Raw genomic sequence first — 23139 nt, 5'->3', positions numbered from 1 at the left:
TTTATTCTCAGCAAACGGACTTCGACCGGTCCCCTGCACGCTTTTTTGGCGGTAACAAAAGATTTTTACGAATAAATCCTGATTTTTATTTTCTCCGATTCGGATGTTAGTGTTGTTGATCTCTGGACACTGTCTTACATCCTTCTAAACGTCCTTCTAAGATAATAAGTGAAGAAAAATAATAATGATTGGATTTATCAGCGAATACACTATTGAATCTTCAATTAGTTAGCGAATGAGTCACGATTATTTGAATATCCATTGTTTCGAATGCACTACGGAAAAATTCTCAGATGTTTTAGGCTCTATAAGGTTTTTTTTATCATTTCCATTCCGTATTTAGTTAAAATATACGCTGTAGTTTATTTTATTTCAACATTTATAGATTGTTTTAATTGTTTTATGATTTGTCTTATTATGTATCTATTGTATACTTTATGTTATATTTCTATGTCACTATTTTATACTATTTGCTTCAAATTTTTATTTTATCGCAAACAGCATTCATAACTCTCCTGACTGAATTTTTTTGCTCCTAACTATATTCTGTAAAGTCCTCTACTTTTAGGTTCTCTGAAAATATTACTTAAAGAGATTGTATTGTTAGAGATCACTAGTATTTAATTAATATTTTTATTTGTTATGCGGAAAAATCTGCTGAACAAAACAATTAAAAATTTAACTACGTACAGATTGCATTTGGAAACGAAAGGATTTGTGAAAATAACGCAAATTCTCTGTTCTTGCGTTGAAAGTATTAATAAATTATTAATCGTAAGTATTTTTGTTTCTCCTGCACATTACATTTTTATAAATTTTTATACATTGTTCACTCTTATCACAAGGTTGAGAGGTTCTTAATTTTCCTTTTTTTCTTTTGAAAATGATGAATCACTTTTAATACTCACCAATTATTCATTACTTCATCCACCATGAATTCCTCGAGAGAAATTTCGAAACAGTTTTTTTTTTCGCAAGCACATCATCCTTAGATTATTATTTAAGATTTTTATTAGACGATTTTCGATATCAGACGTTTATTCTCCTGATCCAGGCTTGTTTTTGAAACTCTCTTCCGATGAAATATTACGGATGCTGTAAATTCGGCGTGTACATTTTCGATCCTGCTCAAATTTCTTAAAAAAAACGCTTCTAAACAGTTTTCTTTGCGAAAAAACATTAATTCAACAGTTTCAGTTAAGGATATCTTTCCTAAAAAACTATAGCTTTTATTTAAACAAAATGGGCTGTGGATTGAATGTGTAATTTTTGTTAGTCAGTTCAAATTATCGTTCTACATTGATGTTTGGAGCGGGTGTGGCGCAGTCGGTTAGAGGTCTGTTGTAACCACACGATCGACGGTTCGAAACCGCTCTAGTGAAAACCAAGCCTTTCATCTCTCCGGGGTCGATAAATTGGTAACAAATTTGTCTGGGAGGATGGAAAAAACTGACTTGACACATCGGCTAGCCCCCGCAAGTCATTTAATAGTCTTGTTGCGCGTTCCAAAACCTCAACGATTACGAATTCCAGTAAAACGCGTTGGCGCATCCCAGGTGGATTGAGACGCCAGTGACTTTATCCTTTATCCTTTTATTTATGTTTACGTGTTGCCATCCGTTCTTTCCAAAATATTTTTTTCGAATCCTTTCCTTCATTTCGGACATCTTTGAGATTCTATGTATGTATTTTGATTAACGATGTATATATGCAGTCAGTTATCCCGATAGACCTCAGCTAAAATCTTCTCAGTCTCGATTTATGAATATTACAATGTTTTTGGAATTTGTTTCACCACGCCTACATATTCTTGGTTTTTTTGGTGCACAATCTGGATTTTTTGATTTTAGGTGGGATTTTCGTGCATGTGCTGGCACCTATTTCTCAATATGTACATCAGCGAATCCCTTTGAATTTTTATTCTAAGCTCCCGAAATTGATCAAAAGTAACTTTTCGTAATTTAACAAACTTAACTTAACGTAAAAGTAACTTAAACTTTCGGTGACTTGGTAAATACGATCACTTCCCCGATTTGGTTGTGATTATTTCGCGGATTCGTGGATTTTGCTCTCAAGATAATTCGGCATCTACTTTCGACGTTTGTAACGTGCCACCCCTCAAAAAAAACCTTCTTCTTGATCTCTTCCTGATCGATCCGTTCACTATCGATCCGCTTCGGAGGAGACAATGGTGCCAGTCTGGATTCCCCCGTGATTCCTCACGACATCGCAATATGCGCTCAGCCATCACCCTGCCCCCGTCACGTTTTGTCCCATACGGTCCCCATCATTTGATGAATTCATCCGGCTCGATATGTGTTGCAACGGCGAGATTCGATTAAACACACCGACGGCGGCGGCACCGCTTTGTCGATTTGTTCGGCTCCGATCGGTTGCTTGGATTATCCGAAAACACGCCATTCTATATGGAAGCCGATCCCGACCACAATGAACGGTTTTTTCCCACGCATCCCCTCTCCTCCCGCATGATCGCATTTGGACCTGCGTTCATATTCGATCATATTTTTGAGGAAATATGAAACCCACCCACTTTATGGATATCAATTGGTATCGAAATTGAGAAAAACTGTAGAATTCTGCATTTACATCTTCAAAAAGAGATTTTTCGGAGCTTTTTAACGTACACGCGGATGATTTTATCCAAACTAGCGCTTAATTCGCAAAACTTTTTGGTATTTTTCGTTTGTTTTTGCGGTTTTGTAGTTCAAATTAATATTGTATTGATCGTTGTTCAGTGAAAAATGAGTGAAGAAGTCGTGGAAATTTCATGAAAAACATTTATGGTTTCCATGAGTGCAACTCCGTTTCACTGGATTTATGTAGTTCCCAGTACCCTAGTGGATTTTTTCCTTTACCTCCACGCAGATTTCAACAGAAATTGTTTTTTTTTACAGATACGTATGTATGTTTGAAATTAGGATTTTTTTGCCACTATTTTTAGCTAACCTTTTGTTTTTTTCAAACCAGTTTTCCATTTCGTTCGGATTTTGTTTGTTTTCTTTTATTAAACAAACGGTGAATGATGAAATGTGCAAACAAAGGGTTGAGTTAAACGGAACGATCTCCATAGAACGTAATCAAAACGACCGCCATGCATATTAGACATAAACGGACGGAAGCTATCTGTCACATCATTTTTATTTAATTTTTTTTTTGAAATTATATTGAATTGTTATAATAGAACATAACTGTTATATATCATTCATTCTACTTGAACTGTTTTCAAAAAAAAATTTCACATTATTAAGAAAAATTGAAGAAAAGAAAATAAACCAGAAAAATTAAGAAATAGAAAGAAAAAGAAAAAATAGGAAATATTATTGTTAAAAACTGTTTCATTTACACCAAAAAAATTAATATTTTATCTAGTTGAATTAGGATGAAAACGAATAAAATATCGTAGACATTAAAAAAAGGTTTTCTTCGTCAAGTACAAATTTCTCATAAATAGATCAAAGGATTTTTTTAAGGTAAAATAAAATATTTGTACACATTATTAGAATTAAATACTTTCAACGAGCTTTTTCAGTGAGGATTTGTAATATTTAAATGAGCATTAAAATATTTTAGGACTTTTATAAGTCATTATAATATTTTATAGGCTTTTTAATGACAATTTTTTAGTTCTTTTGATTAATTACATATTTTTTTAAAATGTTTTCTGGTATTCTATAGTTTACTTTTTTTGATAAACTATCATTCTAATTTCTAAGTTCTGATCAATTTCTGATCGATTAATTACTATTGGTCCACTCATTTGCTTATCGTTTAATATTTCGTTCATTTCACTCTGATCGCGTGATCATAGACATTTATTCACTCGTTCATTCATTCATTTATTCATTCATTCATCCATTCGTTCAATAATTCATTCATTCATTCACTCATTCATTCATTCATTCATTCATTCATTCATTCATCCATTCATCTACTCATCATTCACTCATCCATTCACTCATCCATTCACTCATCCATTCATTCATTCATTCATCTACTCATCATTCACTCATCCATTCACTCATTCATTCCATCATTCATTCATTCATTTATCGATTAACTTGCCTCTATTTGTTGGTTCTTTCATCACTTCTATTGACTCGTCCACCTATTCACCGTTCACCCATCTTTTCCACGTGCACACATTTATTTTTGCCATTTTCAATTATTTCATCGTTGTTCCACATTAATTTCGCCCTAAATCAAATCCAGCGTGTTGGAAGTCTCAATTAGAATGGAATTTCCAACATTCACTCGCAAAACCATTTCGGAACAGATCAAAAGAATCAAAAGTCGATAAGAAACGGCGATAGCTGCGATGGGTCCTCCGCCGCCGGAGCACATTGAGCGCCTATCACAACAATTCGAATTTATTTTTTGAACGAAAAAAATAGACTCGGTGGCAAAACATACGAAGCATGGTCACGTTTATTTGCATTTGATCTAACCACATCAGATGCGCTGCTGATAGGCGATCGCACTATCAGCTTCACCCAATTCTGTTGTTTTCCACATTCATTCTGTATTGCTCCTTTTCGCTATCAGCTTCATCCACCTTATTGAAGAAATCATCATATTACTGTTAAAAACTACTTCTATGAGATCCAAGAAAGATCAGATATCGATTATATTGAATTATGATTCAAACAAATGGTTCTAACCTGTTTTCCTTATTCTTTTCTTTTTCTTGATATCAATAGGTCAATACGAGGTCTGGGATTTTTTTTCGTAACTTTGAGGTCCTGTGCAGACACAGAATCCTTGTCTAAGAATATATTGCAGATGAAGACATCAGTTCGTAATTTTCGTAATTAATATTCTTATTTATATTCTTGCGCGGGTGTAGCGCAGTCGGTAAGAGGTCCCGCACGATCGATCGGTGGTTGGCGGTGGTTCGAATCCGCCCTAGCGCTCACCAAACCTTTCATCCCTCCGGGGTCGATTAATTCTAAATTAGTACCAGAGTTGTCTGGGAGGATAAAAACACTGAACTGACACATCCGCTAGTCCCCGCAAGGCATTGTATAGGCCAGTTACACGTTCGTGATCCGCAAACGATTCTGAATTGACGTGAAAGTGGTGGCCCATCCCAAGCGGATTCCTTGACGTCAGACACTTTATCCTTTATCCTTTTTAAATCCTCAACTTTATATTTTTCTTCTTTACTTGTTTTCACTCAAAGAACAAGCAGAACTTTTCCGGAACGTTCTTTTATCGGTGCTTAATATTTTTTTATCCAATGAAGGACAGAAATATAATGGTTATGCTGATGGCTGCTCCTACAAATGATCGCATTTATCGAACGCTTTAGACGGGCGCTAATTTCTGCAATATGATAAGGGACGGCAGCGAGCATTGGAGGTGTGATCAAACTCAAGTTAAGTACAGTTTTCCGGCTGAGATCTTGGATTCTTCGCGTATTCGAAATGTGAGGCATTTTCCTCATAAATTACAGAAAATCACCACACTTTCCGCTAAACCATACTTCGGTAGTTTCCACAAAAATGGTTCTAGAAAAAAAAGGAGCAATGATTTTTTCGCACGCCATTGAACTTAATAAAATAAACAAATAAATAAATAAATAGTTAATGGGAAAGTAGAGATGGCAAACGCTCAGTTTTCTTCTTCCACAGTTTTTTTCTGTTTGCTGTCAAATTATTTCTGTCCAAAACTCCAAACTTGCCAGCTTATTTCTCTTTGTACTTCACTTTCTTGTTTCGTTCGGTTTTGAGACTTTCTGACTTGTTTTATCCAAAAGTGAGAGTGAAGCACCTTGAAGGCATGAATGAATAAACAAATGTAAATAAAAATAGATATAAATACAATAAATAAAAATAAAATAAAAAATAAATTAAACATAAATTTAGATAAAAATAGATATAGATAAAAGAAATAGAAAGAGGCCTACAGTTTAAAATGATGACTAATTCGAAATTGTAATTGAAATTCCCATGAAAAAATTACTTTTTTTCAATTTATACAACTGAAAACCCGCCGCTCTGCTACTCTCAATTTTTTCGATTCAACGATAATTTCGAGAATCACAGAATTTCTGTGCTATGCTCAACTGCGCTTGTAATCGTTCGTACTCATATGTGTTAACGATGTTGACCTACTTATGCATTGAGGATTTCTTCTGAGTTCTCGATGTAACTGCGAGGCATTAGAAGTTCAGTTATTAATATTCGGCTGAAATATCGCTGAAATTTTCGAAAGTAAATTTCTAATCAAAACCAAGAATTTCGAAAGTAAATTTCTAATCAAAACTCTCCGCCGAAGTAATTTTCTAATGAAAACTAAGACTGTTGAAGTTATTAGCGTTTCATCAGATCGTAGAGATTGCTGCAGTCATTGCAAAACGACTTTATGGTATTTTTAAATATATGTACTGCTATGTATGTTTGAGTGTTCACATAAATTCTGAGACCTACTGTATCCCTGTATCTGTATGTATGTAAAAAAATTCTACAGTATCTTAGAACTCGAATATTTGCTAACATGTATTACAGACCACACATTTTTGTCCATTCTTCAAGACATCACTCCACGAAACTGGGGTGGTACGGATTTTCGGTGGAGTATTCGTATAGGGAATTGTAGATTAGATTTTGAGAGAAGTTTGAGAGAATCTGTACCACCCCAGAATTGAGAGAAAGGTGATTCCGTACATTTCTTCCTAATCACCGTATAAAATGGCCCGGAAGACACGGTTTCGGGTGTTCTGGCGCACTATTTTCTACAAGGAGTTCGACTGGAGCGCGCCAGCCTTGTGCACGCGCCGCATCTTCCGGGCCATTTTTTACGGCATTTAGGAAGAAATGGACGAAATCACACCCCTCTCCATAATCTACTATCCCGTATACGAATACTCCACCTGAAATATGCTCCTCCTCAGATTCGTGGGGTGATGCCTTTAAAGACGACAGCGCAGCTCCGCGTGGACCCGCACAATTTTCGACGGCAATTTTTCATGAATTTCTGATTTTTTGAAAAGTTTTTTTTTTGTTCCTAATGAGTTCATAATCTTTGTATAATTCTATGCACACATAGAACATGGAACAGGGAAACGGAAACGTGGAAAACGTGTCAGATCCACAAGAAAAGCGAACTGTTGTCAATAAGTTAAGCTATTATTCGAAATTCTCTTTTTTTTTTCTCAAAATTTTTCCACTTGTGCCCTTTTTATTTGGTACGTAGCTTGTAGCTCTTCAGAAGTTGAATGTTAACGTGTTGATTTAATTCAAGGCATCATATGATGCTTCACTTAACGACAAAAGAGAAACGTATTGAGAATTCTGCTTTGCGAAGAAAAAACAACCAAATCTAAAATGAGCTAAAACCATTTTGCGTCTTTTGCTATGAAGCGTGGAGGTAAATCAACATTTTTTTGAGTTTCATAGTTTCTTTATTCCAGAAAACGCTTCTAACATATTTGTACAAATTTCTTCTATGAAGTTCAGGATATTTTTTTGCTTATTATATTAATATATTAAACTTAAGTTATTATAAATAATAAATTGTAACTGTATATTATGCTATTCATGTCAGTATTGTGTGTATTACTCTGACCTTACGATAAAATATATGAAAAATTTATAATCAATAGAAAAATTCCAATCATATACCCTACACTAACATTTCAAGGAATTTTTCTCGAAAATTAGTTGCAAGAGTTAATTTTTCTCCGAAGAAAAAAAACAATGCAGAATTTCTGGAACATACTAATCACATACTTCAGCTGATAAATAACGGATGTGTATTTTTTCTAATTTCTCCATACGGCTAAGAAAAAATCCCCCAGTTCCCTTTTCCCCTGAAATTCAAGAAATCAATAATTCCAGCGAAAGCTGTTTTAAAGCCAATTTCGGGCTGTTTGCTGCCACGTGTGCCGTATTTGTGGAGGACGAGGCGTCCGTCGTTCTCTGCACTCACCGGCGTTGTAGTCACGCCTACGTGAACGTTATGTTCGTTGTCGGTCGGTCGGTGTGTGAGTGAGGTGTTGTTTTATTCATGAGGTCATCATCTTCTCTCTCTCTCTTTCTTTTCTTTATAAACTTTTATCAGACACGGTGCCAACACTTCATCACTTCTTCAACTTCACTTCTCCGCATTCTTCAAATATTTTCTCATTAGAAAAATAAGAAAATTCCATTTGAAAGCCTTCTCCTCACGTTTGAATCGCTGCCTTTGTGATCCACATAAGAGGTGGATATTTTTATACCATATTTTGCTAGCCGAACACGTTTCCCGTCTTTCACTGTATAAAACTAATGGAAAATTGTCAGCCACGTGGCCCCCATGCTCCCCGTTCAAAACGAGACATTGCTGTAATGACGTCATGAGGGCAATTACGACGAGTTTGTGACGACGCGTAGGCTCGTAGCGCTAAAATGGTACTAATAAGGATTTTTTATAGAATGTAAATAAATAAATAAATAAATATAAGAGTAAGAAGGTTAGGATTGAGGTAGTCGCCTTTTGCCTCCATCATTAGGAGGCTAAGACTGCACTTTAACGAGCCGAAACGAGCTCAATCTAACCGAGTCGAAAAGGTCCCATAGGGAATTTTTGATGGAATGAATTATTTAGGGTATGGTGACATTGACACGAAACTAATCGACTAACAAATTTTTTGCTGCTTTCTTCTTCTTTTTAAATTTATTTTTTACAGTACTAAAACTCACCGAAATTTTGAATTTTCTTTTTATTCGCTTCTTACGTTTTTCTACAATTTTCGTTTATGTTTAGGAGCGAACATTTTTTATTTATTTAGATCTTACCATTATATTACACCAAAATAAACATTTTGTTACATATTATATTGCTATATATTTATTTTTCGAAAAGTTTCTTTTCGCGTTTCATGGTCTTAAATATTCTATTTTTTTGAAAGTTTTTTCATCAGGTTTTTTCAATCGAAATGTATTTCTTATAAATCATATCACTTGGATATTTTATCCGCGACTTCCTTTTCACAAATTCTTCTAAATGCCCAAAATTCTAAATATTTCATAAATGTCACTATGGTATCTGCATCCATGGCAGTATTTTGAAGAATTTTATTTGATCTAATTTTTCAAGTTTTATTGTTTCCAAACTAATGAGATGCTTCTTTCCGAACCAACAATTTTTTTTTCTTTTTTTTCGAGGACCATGATAAAAGTGATAGTAGATTTAGATGGAAGAAATTTCTGATTCATTAGAATAGAAATCCATACCGCTTATGGCTTTGAGTACAGATTTAGTGGAACTATTTCCGACATTTTAGATGATACCAATTTTTAAAGGGAGCAAAAATTAAAATAATGATAGTAATTATAAAAACAATGGAAATAAAATAGAATAGCGATAAAAAAAAATAAAAACTAAAAAATAACAAAGTCATTTTTGCTACTTGTTTAGCAACACGTAATTCAACTGTTTTGCTGCGCTTTTTTTCTGTGGTTCGGTCAGGAGCCTTTTCGACAAATGAATGACGGGCGTGCTGTCATTCACCTGTCGTTTCGTCCTCACTTCTGCTCTTCATCTGTTGCAGCAAAGCGATCGTGTGGAATTTGATGCGTTTTGCAGTTCCGAGGACGGTGTGAAGATTGGCATCTAAGGATATTTGCGGTTCTCGCGACGCAAGAGCAAAATCAGTTGGAGGTTTTGAGGGCTAAATTAGAAACAGTACCATACTTAAGCTACAGTCCCATGCTTAAGTTCTAAGAAAGTTTCTCCTCTCGAAAATCTAAATTATTCTATTAATTCGGATAGGGGAATCTTAGGATTTGCCCTTTGAAGAGATCTTTAATTATAAGGATTGAGAGATTTGCAAGAACCAAGGTTTGCGGAGACCGAAAGAAATAAAGAAAATACCAATCTTGGCTACAACTCAAGCAAATCGATCAAAAAGCTACGTGAAAAAAAAATCATTATTTGGGTCTTCTATACTTTATTTATTATGTAGGTTTGATATTTGTTGTATTCGTGGATGTCAGTAAAATTTTCACACAAAAAATTTTGACAGGATACTTTCTCTGAGGACCTATAGAATATTGAAATATTATCCAAGCAAAATTACAGTGATGATGACCAATTTGTCCTCATCTCCATTCTTTTTTTTTGTATCAAATCGACCAATAAGACTTGCACAGTGATAGTTTTTTTTTGTTTCTGTGTAGAAAACCGTTTCAGTTTTCATCTGGCAGTTATAACTCCTTAGCTGATGATTTTCGAACGAGAATCGAGCGCCGGCGGTCGCGCCATGGCCTTGAAAGTTTCGAGAAAGTTATGTCGAGTAGCGCGAATGGGTTGGCGGATCATCAACCCCGTTTCGAGGAACGGAAACCTCAGAAATTTGTCAATCGGTCGTTATTTTTGACATTTTCTTTAGATAATAAGTTGCTCCAATCGAATCACCAAGAAATTCTTCTGTCGGGATTCGCTGCGGTAAAAAAATCTACGATTTTTCACAAACTACTATTATTGGGATTACATTAAATGAATAATCCGTAGAGATTCTCAAATAATATTTTTCTTCCCAGAAATATATCAAATGTTCAAATTTTGCGCTTTTAAAATTTCCTTTCTATAACGTACAACAGAGAGCACAACAAAATTTACACTTTGACTTTATTTTGAGCAAAAAAAACATTATTCTTCAGTTCACATTTTTTCTGCACTTCTTTTTTTCGTTTCCCAACAGTTTTTACCACTTAACGACTCCATCATTTTAAAGAAGAGATAGGAGAGAGATTTCTTCTCGGATGTGAGACGTATCCGTAAACGTAGAATCTACATAACTTCTACCTCTCTTAAAAGCCTCGTTCTCTGCTGTTTACTTAGAGAAACACACAATTATTAGCCAATTTCTGTGTAATTAGCGTCTCGTGTTGGGGGCAAAAATAACAGAGCTTGTGAAAAAACACAATCCATCCATTTCTACATTTTTCTGCTCTTTATCGCAAAGGAAATCTTATTCAGAAATAGTTTCACATCCAGAGATTTCCTAGTGTCCTTCTCTTGAAATTTTGGGCATTGTTCGTACTAAAATATATGTACAATATAGTGAAATATAGAAAATATACACTTGAAATATGCAGTACCTGATAAGTTGTTAGATAGAACTGTTATTATGCTTTTCTTTATTTTGGATTTAATAACCAGCTTTATTTGATCTGCATCTGTAGATGAAATAGAGGATTTCAAGTGTATTGTATAGTTTCAGTACATTGTACAAGATCCGTACCTTATTATTTAGACAGATTTTGGGGCTCGCGATCCAAAAATCCACTTGAGCTTCTGGATTTTGTCACGTGGCATGACTCCCAGCTCAACTCTAAGGTGACATGCACTGTAGTGATCTACAGTATGATCCGCATAATGCGCCATGCTATATCTCCAACGTATAGTGAATAACATGACGAGGCAGACGATCAGCCTATAGGGGGGAATTCATACATCACCCAAACAGAGCACGGCACGCCCACACACACCCGGATACAGCACGGATGAGCATCACAGATCTCGGATGTGGATACACACACCCTTTCTATGTCCACAGTCATGTACGTAGTGCTGTTCTGATTGTTATCCGTGGTTTCCGCGTGTGTGCGTGGGCGTACGTATGTCGGCGGATGGTGTTCCGTCATGCTTAACGCTTTGTGCTGCTACCGGCGCGACTGCTGTCGACGTCGGTGTTGGCGGTGGCGGCGGTGATGGCAATGTTGGTGGTGCGCGTGTGAGTGTGTGTGTCGATTGCCATTTGCGACGTGTCATCGGTGTCTCGTCCTGCGTCTCTGACCATCTCCGTAAGCTACGTCCATCGCAAGTCTATGCTCTCCGTTATTCGCGTACTCTTTCCGCATCATCTCCGAGAGAACCTCGAAACGTCCCAAAGACGGAACAAAAGCAGCGGTGACGATCTTGTGAAGAACAGCTGACAAGGTGATAGATAGGCGCACCGGTCGCCGCATCGGCGCTGCACCGGCGGCGTTCGCCTCCGCTAACCCCCGACATGGTCACCGACTGGGACCGAACTGGGTATAGTTGGCGAACTCTAAATCTCGTCTAAGGCTCGTCATTCCCTCACTTCACGCCTGCAAATTTTTCTCGACCATCTCAGCACCTGTGACCTTTTTCTCCCGCACTTACCAGTTTCAGCTATGATTACTTTACTCCTCGACGAAGGTTATGTGATTTTGCTCCCTTACTTCTTTTTATTCGGAGCGACTATCGAACTTTAGGATTTTAGTCGCTTAATTCCTACCCGACACTCTTTCTTTTTCTCCACGTACTGGTTTTTCGATTTTCTTTTCGCTCTCTCAACAACTTTTCTCACTTTTTCTGCACTTTTCTTCTCGCGCACTGTGTTCTTCTGATTACATTCAAATCACACAACAATTACGAATTTCTCACAATGATGGCTATCATAGCGATTCTTCACTTCTCTCTATTTCCTTCACAAATTTACTGAGGTTTCCTTCTTAAGGCCCTTTAGAACAAAGAAAAACACTTTCTAAACTTATTTTTTTTCTCTTAAAGTTCGCTTATTTTCCGCTTTTCCTTTTCTCCATATGTATTTGATGATTTTTCCGCCTCCTCCATCATTTTTTTTTCTCGTATGTCGCGGCGGAAATTCATTCTTATTGGACTCGTTTAATGCCTCTTTTTTTTCGCCTCCTCTCCTTCTCCTACATTTATATCATTTATTCGATTTCTTCGTTTCCTGTTGTCATTAATAATTTTTATTTCGTCTCGTGTAGATTCTATTATCATTATGCAGAGGTATTCTTCCCTTGGTTGGATCCTTGGTGACTCTGTTCCCTTTCGAAGAAAAATCTCTGGAAAAATCTCGCTGAAATTATTTTATTCGATAGATAATAATTAAAAGAGTCTCATCTCGTTTCGGTCCTGGTTTTGTCCACAATCTCTCCTTACTCGTTTTCCCCTCACCATTTCCATTTTCGCGATTTTTTCAAACTTATTTTGTGCATCACCGCTTGATAAGCTTTTTTGACATATGCGACCATTCTTATCTTCACCTGTCGATTCTTTAGAAATGATGTGTTCCGACTTTACATACATATATGTACGCTAGTGCTTGCACTTAACTCCACCGATATAATCCTCTCCTATCGTTTCAGGATCTTCCTCAGAGGCGGTGAATTTCGTATCAACGGGTGCAGCAATGATTGTGCGTATGCGTGGGCTACCGTATGACTGTTCGGAGCAACAAATTGTAAGTTCGTTGAATTTTTATTTTCCAGCCAGCCGGATTTTTATCCGGATGGCTGGAAATTTTCTCTCCGCTTATTCCCATCGTCATTATTTCCATATCGCACACACACAGCCTGATCCTCTTCAATTCATATGGTCTATTGCCGATTTTTTTCTATCGATTACAGTTATTGTGAAGCTTTTGTGAAAGGCTCGTTATATTCTCATCACAATATCAAGGCCAGCCAGCATCAGCACCAGCACAGCAGCCGTCCGTCGCCCCGAAACGAAACCAGCCAGACAAGGGGGTGCAGCTAGGGGGGAAGGGGGAATGAGTAGTAGTGGATCGTCGCAGTTTGGTTGAACGAGGTGTGCGTAGAGTTGTAGTTTCTGGTTTGTCTGGAAGCGAGTATCGTTACGAGAGGTCGGTCGGGTACGAGACTTACGAGCGAGCCAGCGACGCATTGCCGAAGGTCGTCTCCGAAGCGTCTTCCTTGCTTTTGTTTGAACATCAACTGATAGTCTGATAGATTGACGCTTAGATGTTTTGCTTTTGCCTGTAATGTGCTTTCCAGAAGCTTCGGTTCTTATTCCTGTCGTCAATCAATGATAAATAGACTTGCGGTGTCACCACGTAAATTGTGTTGTCGAAAAATAATCAAATAATCATTGATAACTATTTGATTATTAGTTGTTAGTTAATTCTCAATTCTTTAAAAGTTCTTGGGAACTCCCTTTCCTCTTCTTTCCTTCTAAAAAAAATCAAAATTCTGTTCCTAAAAAACTGAGGTTCGTAAGGGCCGGCAATCTGATAATAATATTTTACTATCAGAGATAAAAGTCCCCTTTAAAGACGGTGTTTTTTTTTCAATTTTTGCGCCACCACTTTTAACGAAACTGAATTCTGAATCTCGAACATTGTTCAAAATTCTGAATTTCAAACATTGAACAACACAACAACCGAATTTGAATTGTTTAAATAAATGTTTTTCTGTTTTTCCCTCCAATTTTTCCAGCCTTCTAGTTTTCTTTGATCTCTCTTTTCTTTGATTTCTTTGCATATTTTATTATTTGTGAGGAGACACTGCTTTTCGAATACCATTTTCTACCTTACTCATCTTGCCAATAATGTTTTGGGAGAATTTTTCTTCTAATTCTTCTTTATTGGTTAATCACGTCACATTTCGAATCATACGTAAATACGAAACGGTTCCCTAAAAATTCATGGGAAATTCCCAATTAATTTCAGGTATTACAGGACCCTTACAGGAATTATCTGTAGGTACAGTACTCATTCTATAATATTTATGAGCAAACCAGGTTTCACTCAAGAGAAAAAAAAAACAGGAACATTTTCGGTTTGGTCTCATGTACATACATAGAATAACTTTTAGGTAACGTGACCGTAATACGTTCGAGGACTAAAAAAGCGATAAAAATTTATCTATGCTGAAAAGAACCTTATTGCACGGAATCTTTTGCTGCGTTAGGATCTTCTATTTTAAAAATTTCGAAAACGGTTCCTCTGGACTTCATTACCACTACCGAACAGGCAGTATTAATGCGTTATGCCATGATTGTAGAGCGAATCCATGAGATTTATTCTAGGATCGCCTCCACGTCATCTATGGAACCCTGTAAAAATAGGAGAAGATTATCTTCTCTATGTTGCTTCAGGTTTTGGGGTCTTGTGGTCCTTTTGGGTGTCGGGAATTCGGAGGAGGTCTTTGGTTCTGGATCGGCGATGTGAACAGCGAGGAATGATCGAGAATTGATCTCATCTCACATCATAGGATGATGTCCCATTGTATCCAATAACAATAACCACAGCGCTTTGAAAAACTAAAAAAATGTAACATGGAATGGACGAATGGTGTCACATATCCAGGATAAGATCCCGGTCCAACCGATACCGTTCATATCTACACAATCGATAAATCAGTGCACAGCATTTCCAAAGACTATCTGTAGTGTGTAGCGAGAGAGATGAACAAGAAATGCAGTATAAATAAGAAAGAGAAATAAATGAAATAAGAATAAGAAATAAATAGAAATACTGTTACCGTACCACCTATTTCTATCCGTGTCGTCCTGAAAAAGGACAACGAACCAATCAGAAGCGGTTGAGCTTAAACTTCTTCGTCCGATCATGGTAGCATGATCGATAAATCGGAAACGCGCTCCACATACGCATTTATTCAAAATCTGTTAAAAATCTCAATACTTAATGAATAAACAAACAACAAATAACGACAAACAAGAAACAAATAAATAATAATTAATTAATGGTGAAAATGAAAATAATAATAAAATAACGAATGGCGAGCAATAAATAATAATAAATAAATAGCATATATTGTGTTGGGATAGTTTATAATATTTATTTTCCGGATAGAACAGAGCAATACAGGGCAATAGAATGCCGCCTATATCCACCGTAGACAACTAGCTAAAAGTCCATTTCGCTAAAAGTGTTTGCTGTGACGAAAAGAAGGGGAGAAAATTCAATAAATCGATGACTTTCACCTTCATCTCCAAAAATGATCAGCATTCGCTGCCAGTGTATGTAAGCGTGCTCGAAAACGAGTATTTTCTATTTTAAGTAGTTAAAAAATGGAATACAAATTAGTGAAATTGGTATGATCGATTGATCGGTCAATTTTCAGTGCGCTAGTAGCCCGGCAGCACAATTTCAGCCACACACCTCCAATCCTACAGTAATCCGTCCATGTGGTCGAAAATGATCGCATACAGACTATTTCTTTTATCAATAACAGCACAGTTAATTTCACTAAAGTAAACTATCAAACCCTGCTCCTCTTGAAATTTTTGAGCTTGAGCCTTACTTTAAATTTACGACTTGCTAAAATCTTAGACACAAAGCTGAAAGCAATAAAAATTATTTTCATCATGATCATTTATTTATTTTGATCTTAATTATCAGGCAACTTTTCGTTGAAAAAAGTTGCCCTGATTTTCATCTTTCCAGAGGTTTTACTCCCGTTCCGCTTCGATTTTGATTTTGTTCGCGCTCTTTGATGTGTGGAAATCCCCTTATTTTGTTGTACTTAAATTTTCGGTACCGTACTTCGACTCTGCACTCATTATTTACGTTTATTTGATATTTTTCACATTTCCTACTATTATTTTAAATTATTCCTTCATATTTTCCCGGATATAGAGCCGTTCGAAGTTGTTAGTTGGTCAGTTTTAACCTTAAATAACGTAGTAAATAACGTTCAGTGTTTGTTTCAGACTAACTGACCAATAAAATTCCAGCAACAGGCAGAAAAAATTCTGATTTCAACAATGTTCGTCCTTCCGCTGTTTATGCTACATTTTATAGCCCTCATCAAAAATTCAAAATCTTTTGCCACATCCCGTTGTTTCGTCATCGTGTCCCTGTTGGCGTTTATAGCAACGAAAATTTGGACAAACGAAAAAAAAACCAACTAAAAGACTAAAACTCACCCGTCGTCACGATGTTAATTCTACAGGAAACTCATAAAATCCCGTTAGTTGCATACAGTAACCGGGGAATGATCATTGGATAGCTCACAAAGAACTTTTTGCGACCTTCTTCCCTCAAAAACAAACAAACGAATAAACAAATGTTATTTTGGTCGTTTTAAATGTAGGATTATGTCATTTCATGCCGCTGTGCAACCATTTCTATTTGGTTACACTTCAAATTGAATTGTCAAGTAGTAAATAAGTCTCTTAAGCGGTCAAATAGGATAAATAAGATTCTGATAATTCTAAAATAGTTCTAAATATACTATTTTTAATTATTTCCAACCATCTGCGATGATTATTTGTTGAATTTGCAGTTTGTTGAACGACCACCAAACATATGTATGTGTTGAAGCGATGAGGTCTGAATCAAACGTCGTTAACAGTTTAGAAATGTCGAGACGAAAATGTCTAGTTAGCAAAGCACACAAGGAAACATTCTGTCATCCGATCGATCGATTTATTGATCGATTAGCACGATCGAATGTCGGGTGTGAGAAGATCGATTGATTCCTCCACAATCATGAAACGTTCAGTGTGTAACCGGAAGAGAATTTTACTAAAGCGTTCGCATTTTTCAAACGGGACTAGTGTTTGAATGTTTTTTTTTTGAAATACACAGATTAAATTGGACAATAATGAACGCTTAGTGCTAACAGATATCGATCGATCAATTTTACAGATATCCCACTCTCTCTAGCCTGAAACTGTACATAGTTGGCACCAGGGGCTCAGCCGTTCGGATTTACACAGCTGTACAGTGATGGATCGGGTGGATTTATGCACCTGCATAGCGAGTGAAATATGATCTCAGCCTAATCGATCGACTAACATATAGGACTTATTCCATACGGGGACATAATTAGGGGTACATTTTCTTGAAAATTTTTTGAAGAGCATTTTTTTCAAGCTGCAGATTGTAGTCGTTCTAAACATCCACTTAAATAATTAATAACCTAAACTATCTAGCTTAAATAACTAGGATCTAATAACTTAAAAAATAATTTTAATAGTTGAAATTTTAGCAGATATGTTCGTTTCTTATGTAGATTTCTTATTTCATAATATTTCGTCATTTCTTTGGTGTTTATACTTCCCACGACAAATAATATACGGCAAAGTTCTAAACGTTTTCGCAGATTCAGACTATGCAAATGTTGGGAACGTTGAAACTTTGTCGGACAAGCGAGAAAATGTTTTTTTATTCTCTAAAAAAAAGGCAACGGTTAACTCAATGTTTGTTGTGAAAATCCTGAACATTTTTCAAGTTAGACGAATTTTTTTTTCCCGCGCTTCTCCTTCCAAGAATAGAAGACACTTTGAAAGTGTAGACTCACGCACCGACACCATAAAAAGTCACGAGAACGAGAAGTGGAGGAGACAGGCATGGCGGAGGAGATGAGAAGTCGGGAAAGAGGGGAACGATTCACGAAGTGCCGAGTGAGTTTCCGAGAAAAAAAAAGGTACTTGTGGCGAAAAAGATGCTGCTAATGTTTTCGTTTTTGTTCTATTGGTTATGTTTTTTAAATTCAATTATGCACTTTAAAATAGTGCCGTGGAGAAAGATAGGAGAGAAAAAGCGAAGGGAAACATTCACGGAGAAGAGTAATAACTTCACAAAAACATGAAACTCGCATATTATTCCGAGTGTCTTTTCGAAAAAGGGAATTTGAGGATGTCCAAGAGGCCTTTTAGAGACAGAGCAGAAGAAAGAAGAAGTTGAGAATCGGGAAAAAATCAAATTTTTCAACGTTTTTTTTTTTCGTTCGGAACTCTAAATATTCAGAACCAGATGGTTATACTAATTACGTTTAGAATTTAAAGTTAAATCATTGCAAAAGATGTAATTAAAGTCTTGTGTTCATAAATAAAACGACGTCTAACTGAATGTGAAGCCTGAAAGACGATGAAAATTAAGTGATAAATAATAATAATAATAATAATAATAATAATAATAATAATAATAAGTGATGACAATAGAATGATATATTAATATGAAATGATAAGTTAAGACTAAATGGTTTGATTTTAGACTAATTTAGTACAAATTATAAAATAAAATAAGTTATAAAATAAAAGATTGCGTAGTAAACGTAAACGGTCAGGAAACCTCGAAGTAATACGCCAAGGAGAAAACGGTGCTTTTTTCTCTGGATTTTTTTTTCGAGAAAACTTCCGAGGATCTTCCGTACATATACCTTGACGACTGCATCTCGAAGAACATATTATTCGCCGCTTGTTCATTGTTTAGACAGCGCGAACCATATATGTGTCAGTAATCTTCCGGAAATCTCGGCGATAGCGTCGTTGTCTGTATTTGCACCACCGACATATCTATCTAATCACGACCGTACGTCAATGAAAGACGGTCATCTTTGCGGGGTTTTTTTTGCTGCCGACCGTCGGTGAACGCCCTTATAAGCTTCTCACATCGCCGGTGTTTTTCGGCGATGACCATCCGGCCGGGCCAGCGATAAGGCTCAAAGGTGCGCTGAGGACGGTTGAGTCATTGATAACACGACGGACAGCGAGTCCGCAGCCCTCAACGCAATGACGTCATCGTTTGGAAAACAGAGCAGCTATTCATGCCTGGAAAATGCCTATTTTCCTTCCCGACCACCATCATTGCGTCGCTTCCCCGGCACTACTGACATTTTCTTCCCGTTTTTTTTTCTACATTGCAGAAAATTTGCCTACATTAACATGTTACTGTATGAAAATCGTGGAAATAGGAAAGTACGCAAATTATTCTAGTTAGTATATAGAATAAATTTATTTATGTCATAAATTTTTAAATTACGCTTATTTATTTATTTGTTTATTTATTCTTTAGCACTGAAATATTAAATATGAAATAAGAAATTTGTAAGCAATAAAATACGCTTACAAATTTTCTATATTATTTCCATATATTTCTATATTTTTATTTATTATATTAAATCGTGCCAATTATTATACTCATTTTATTATATTATATTTATTTTTGTTTAATCATTCTATATTTTTATTCCATTCATTAGTTTTTCTGAAATTTATTTTTTTATTCACATTATAGATCTTTTCTATGACCTCAGATTTTTACAAAAAGCGAAGAGGCGGTTAATTGACGCCAACAGACAGTTACTTACCAACATTGAAAGACGTAAAGCTTTATAGAACGACTCTGGATACCATCGTGGTAGGTTCAGAAGCCAGAAAAACCCACTTTCGCGACGAAAGACATTAAATGGAACGTTTTGTAGCAATGGTTGGGGTAGAGAGTGAGCGTGAATATTAGTAAAGTGAACGTTATCGGATGTGGATGGTGCTGCCGGTAAGAGATTCGGCTGCGATTGCACGGGCGATCGTTCAAAACCTCCTCTGAGCCAACCAAGCCTTTCATCCCTTCGGGATCGATAAATTGGTGTCCGACTTGTCTGGGAGGATAAAAATACTGATTTGCTACATTGCTAACCCCACCAAATCATTGCATGGGCTAGACACTCGTTCGTAAACCTCAAACGATTCTCAATTGAGCTCGAGCGCGTAGGCGTACCCCCGCAAGGATTGATCGTCGCTGAACACCCTATCCATCATATTTTTCGAGGCAAACATGAAGAGATTTAAATTGAACGAACTAATTGTGGTGTTATAATCGATTATATGAATAATCTGTTGAATTGGAAGAGGTCGTAGTGAGAAAAAGGATAAATGATAAAGTTTCTGACGCTGGGATGCGCCACCACGTTCGCTTCAATTCAGAATCGTTTGAGGTTCACGAACGTGTAACTGGCCAAAGATTTGCGGGGCTACCCGATGTCAGTGTTTTTACCCTCCCAGACAAGTCTGGCACCAATCCATTGACCCCGGAGGGATGAAGGGCTTGATGAGCGTCAGGAAGGACTCGAACCTCCGATTGATTGTGCACACATGCGGAACCTCTTACCGACTGCGCTACACCCACTCTCACAATGAGATAAATTACAGAATTTACTAGAGTAATGCAAACTTTATACCACCTTTGTACGTTTGCGCAGCTCAAAATTCGTCGCATCCGCTACGCTCGACACTGGGACTGTAGTCAGAGAGGTTATGATCTTTTTCAGTAACACGATTTTGCGCTAAACCCACGTCATGGCGCCCATACGGGTGGAGTGACTTAACCAGTAACTGTAGAGCACGATAAATTCTGAGTAAGTATTTGTTTTTTTTTTCTAAGTTATGGCGAACACGAGGTTCTTATAATCTTTTACTCGTGATTTTCGTTTTTCCCGAAGTTCATTCTCCTCAGAATCTGGAAAGACGAATCCGAAAATGATTTTTTCCAATCGACGCCTTATCCGTCAAAACAAAGAAAATTTCGTAGCCTATTTTTGGATCGCATAGTTGAAAATGGAACCGTAGATCGTACCTTATAGGATAAGAAAGAAATTTTCCCCCAGCTTCGGCTTAATAGATAGAGTTCTCCCCGCTCATTTTTCATTTTTCATTTTTCCCCTTCTTTTTTCTCAGGTAGTACTTGCAATAAAGAGGGAATCAGGTATAGGAGGACAACTTGAGGTTTTTCCTTCTCTTTTCAAGCATTTCGTTTTAAGGAACAATCTAGAAAATCAATAATTCAGTACCTTGATAGGATTGATAGAATTGTGTTGAAAAAAACTATTTCTTAATCAGCATTGCGAGCTTCACTGAAAGCTGAAAATGAAATATACTGGATCATTCCACGGATAGTGCTGTTTTCATTTTGAAGGGGAGTGTACTTTAGTTTACTTTATCTTCTTTTTATTTTATTTCACTTAAGAAAAGTTTGTTTAATTTCATTTTGAAAAATAAAGATGCAGAATATCACATGATGTATGTGATGATCCTGTGGATCAAGCATACATTTGTAGTTGGGGATTTTTGGTTTTCTAGTCAGAAATGTCTACGAAAAAACCCCAAAAAATCACCGAATTCGCTGTGCTAAACCAAGCTTCGCCCACACCGAAAAAACACGATTCAAAAAGCTCGTAAAACTTCACAGCCATAGGCAATCGTTCCTTTGTATGCGCGATTGTATAGCGCTACAAGTATGACGCACGTAAGTAAGCAGTATCATACGTATACGTAACAGAGTCGACTCGAAAACTACATACATATTCGTTTCGTTCTCCTCTCTTCGGATACATCAACTTGACCACAGTAATCACGACATCGGTTACTGTATTTACAAATGTTCTATTGATCCTGAAAGCATATAGCACCGTATTTCAGTTGGAGTTCATTTAAGGACCTCTTTATCCTCGTTGACTTTCTCTTGACTAATTTTTGAATGGAGAAGGCTGCTTCATTTGGTCTCAGGGGATGTACTTGCATGTCAGGATGTCACTTCCGATGTTGCTTTTGTTTCTTTCACATTTTCCACCGTTGTGAAAAATTATTCAAGTTTTGGATAAGCTAAATTCATTTTTATTCTTGTTAGCTAACCTCTAGATATCCGAGCACAGTTACTTAGCAGGTAACCAATGAATCAACGAAATTCTTGCTGAAACTTGCTTCTTCAAAGAGATTTCAAGCCAGTTCCGTGTTTTTTTTTTCTTCCAAAACTTCACAGTGTCAGAAATACATTACATTAATGTATATTGATTGGCGAAAAGTGTTTTATGGAGTTTCTTTTTGGATGTTCTTTGGCTGTTAGCATATAACGAGCGTTTCGCATATATATTATTATTACATACATACATTACATATTTATATTATTGATCCGCTCCTCCAATCGAAGATTACAAGTGCTTTTTTTAAATGAGGATGAGATGAGGACGAAAATCCCGTTACGCAAACTTCGGAAATGTTTCCTCATTTATTATTCCTTTATTTTTCCCAATTTTGTTTATTTTTATTAATTTATCTTCAATAAAAATCAATTTATCATAAAGTAAATTAGTGAGTAAATTAGTAATTAGTAATTAGAATGCAACGAGTTTGACTTAATTCAGATTGGAGGCTATTTTCTGAGTGGTTCGCAGGAGACCCTCGAGAATTGATTAAATTGAAAGAAATTAAAAAAATAAAAAAATCACGGTTGAAAAAATTACTATCGATTAAATTGAATAAATTTGGATTGCTACTGTGACCAGTGATGGATCCTAACGATAGCAGAGATCATCATATGAAGATGATTCTTAGCGGAAACGCAAAATTTGTAAATAATGTAAACAAAAGCAATTGATCACCACTCACGGTTTTTCATTTCAGCGTGATTTTTTTGCTCGAGAGCCGGACAGTTGTGAAATGATGGAGAACGTGCTGTTCGTCACCAGAAGCGATGGACGGCCAACAGGTAATTGAATGGATCAATAGTCGATATATTTTTGATTCTGAAAGGCTAGCATCGTATTTGTTGGAGTTCGTTGTAGGACCTACAGATATTTCCTTGAACTAATCCTATAC

General features: G+C 36.4%; 1 protein-coding gene across 2 annotated transcripts in view; it reads left to right on the top strand.

Annotated features, from left to right (window-relative positions):
• The window catches only part of RB195_005052 (uncharacterized protein), a gene marked incomplete at both ends in the record, with an annotated part of 63001 nt that overhangs the window by 33220 nt on the left and 6642 nt on the right, over positions 1–23139 (top strand). For both annotated transcript variants that reach the window (XM_064177340.1, XM_064177339.1), the window contains 2 exons: positions 13146–13240; positions 22945–23029. In XM_064177340.1, the coding sequence (XP_064034464.1) occupies positions 13146–13240; positions 22945–23029 (180 nt within the window). The remainder of the gene's footprint in view (positions 1–13145; positions 13241–22944; positions 23030–23139) is intronic.

The sequence above is a fragment of the Necator americanus genome, chromosome I (assembly GCF_031761385.1).
Source record: "Necator americanus strain Aroian chromosome I, whole genome shotgun sequence".
Lineage (NCBI taxonomy): Eukaryota > Metazoa > Nematoda > Chromadorea > Rhabditida > Ancylostomatidae > Necator > Necator americanus.
This window is presented reverse-complemented; position numbering and strand designations above follow the sequence as displayed.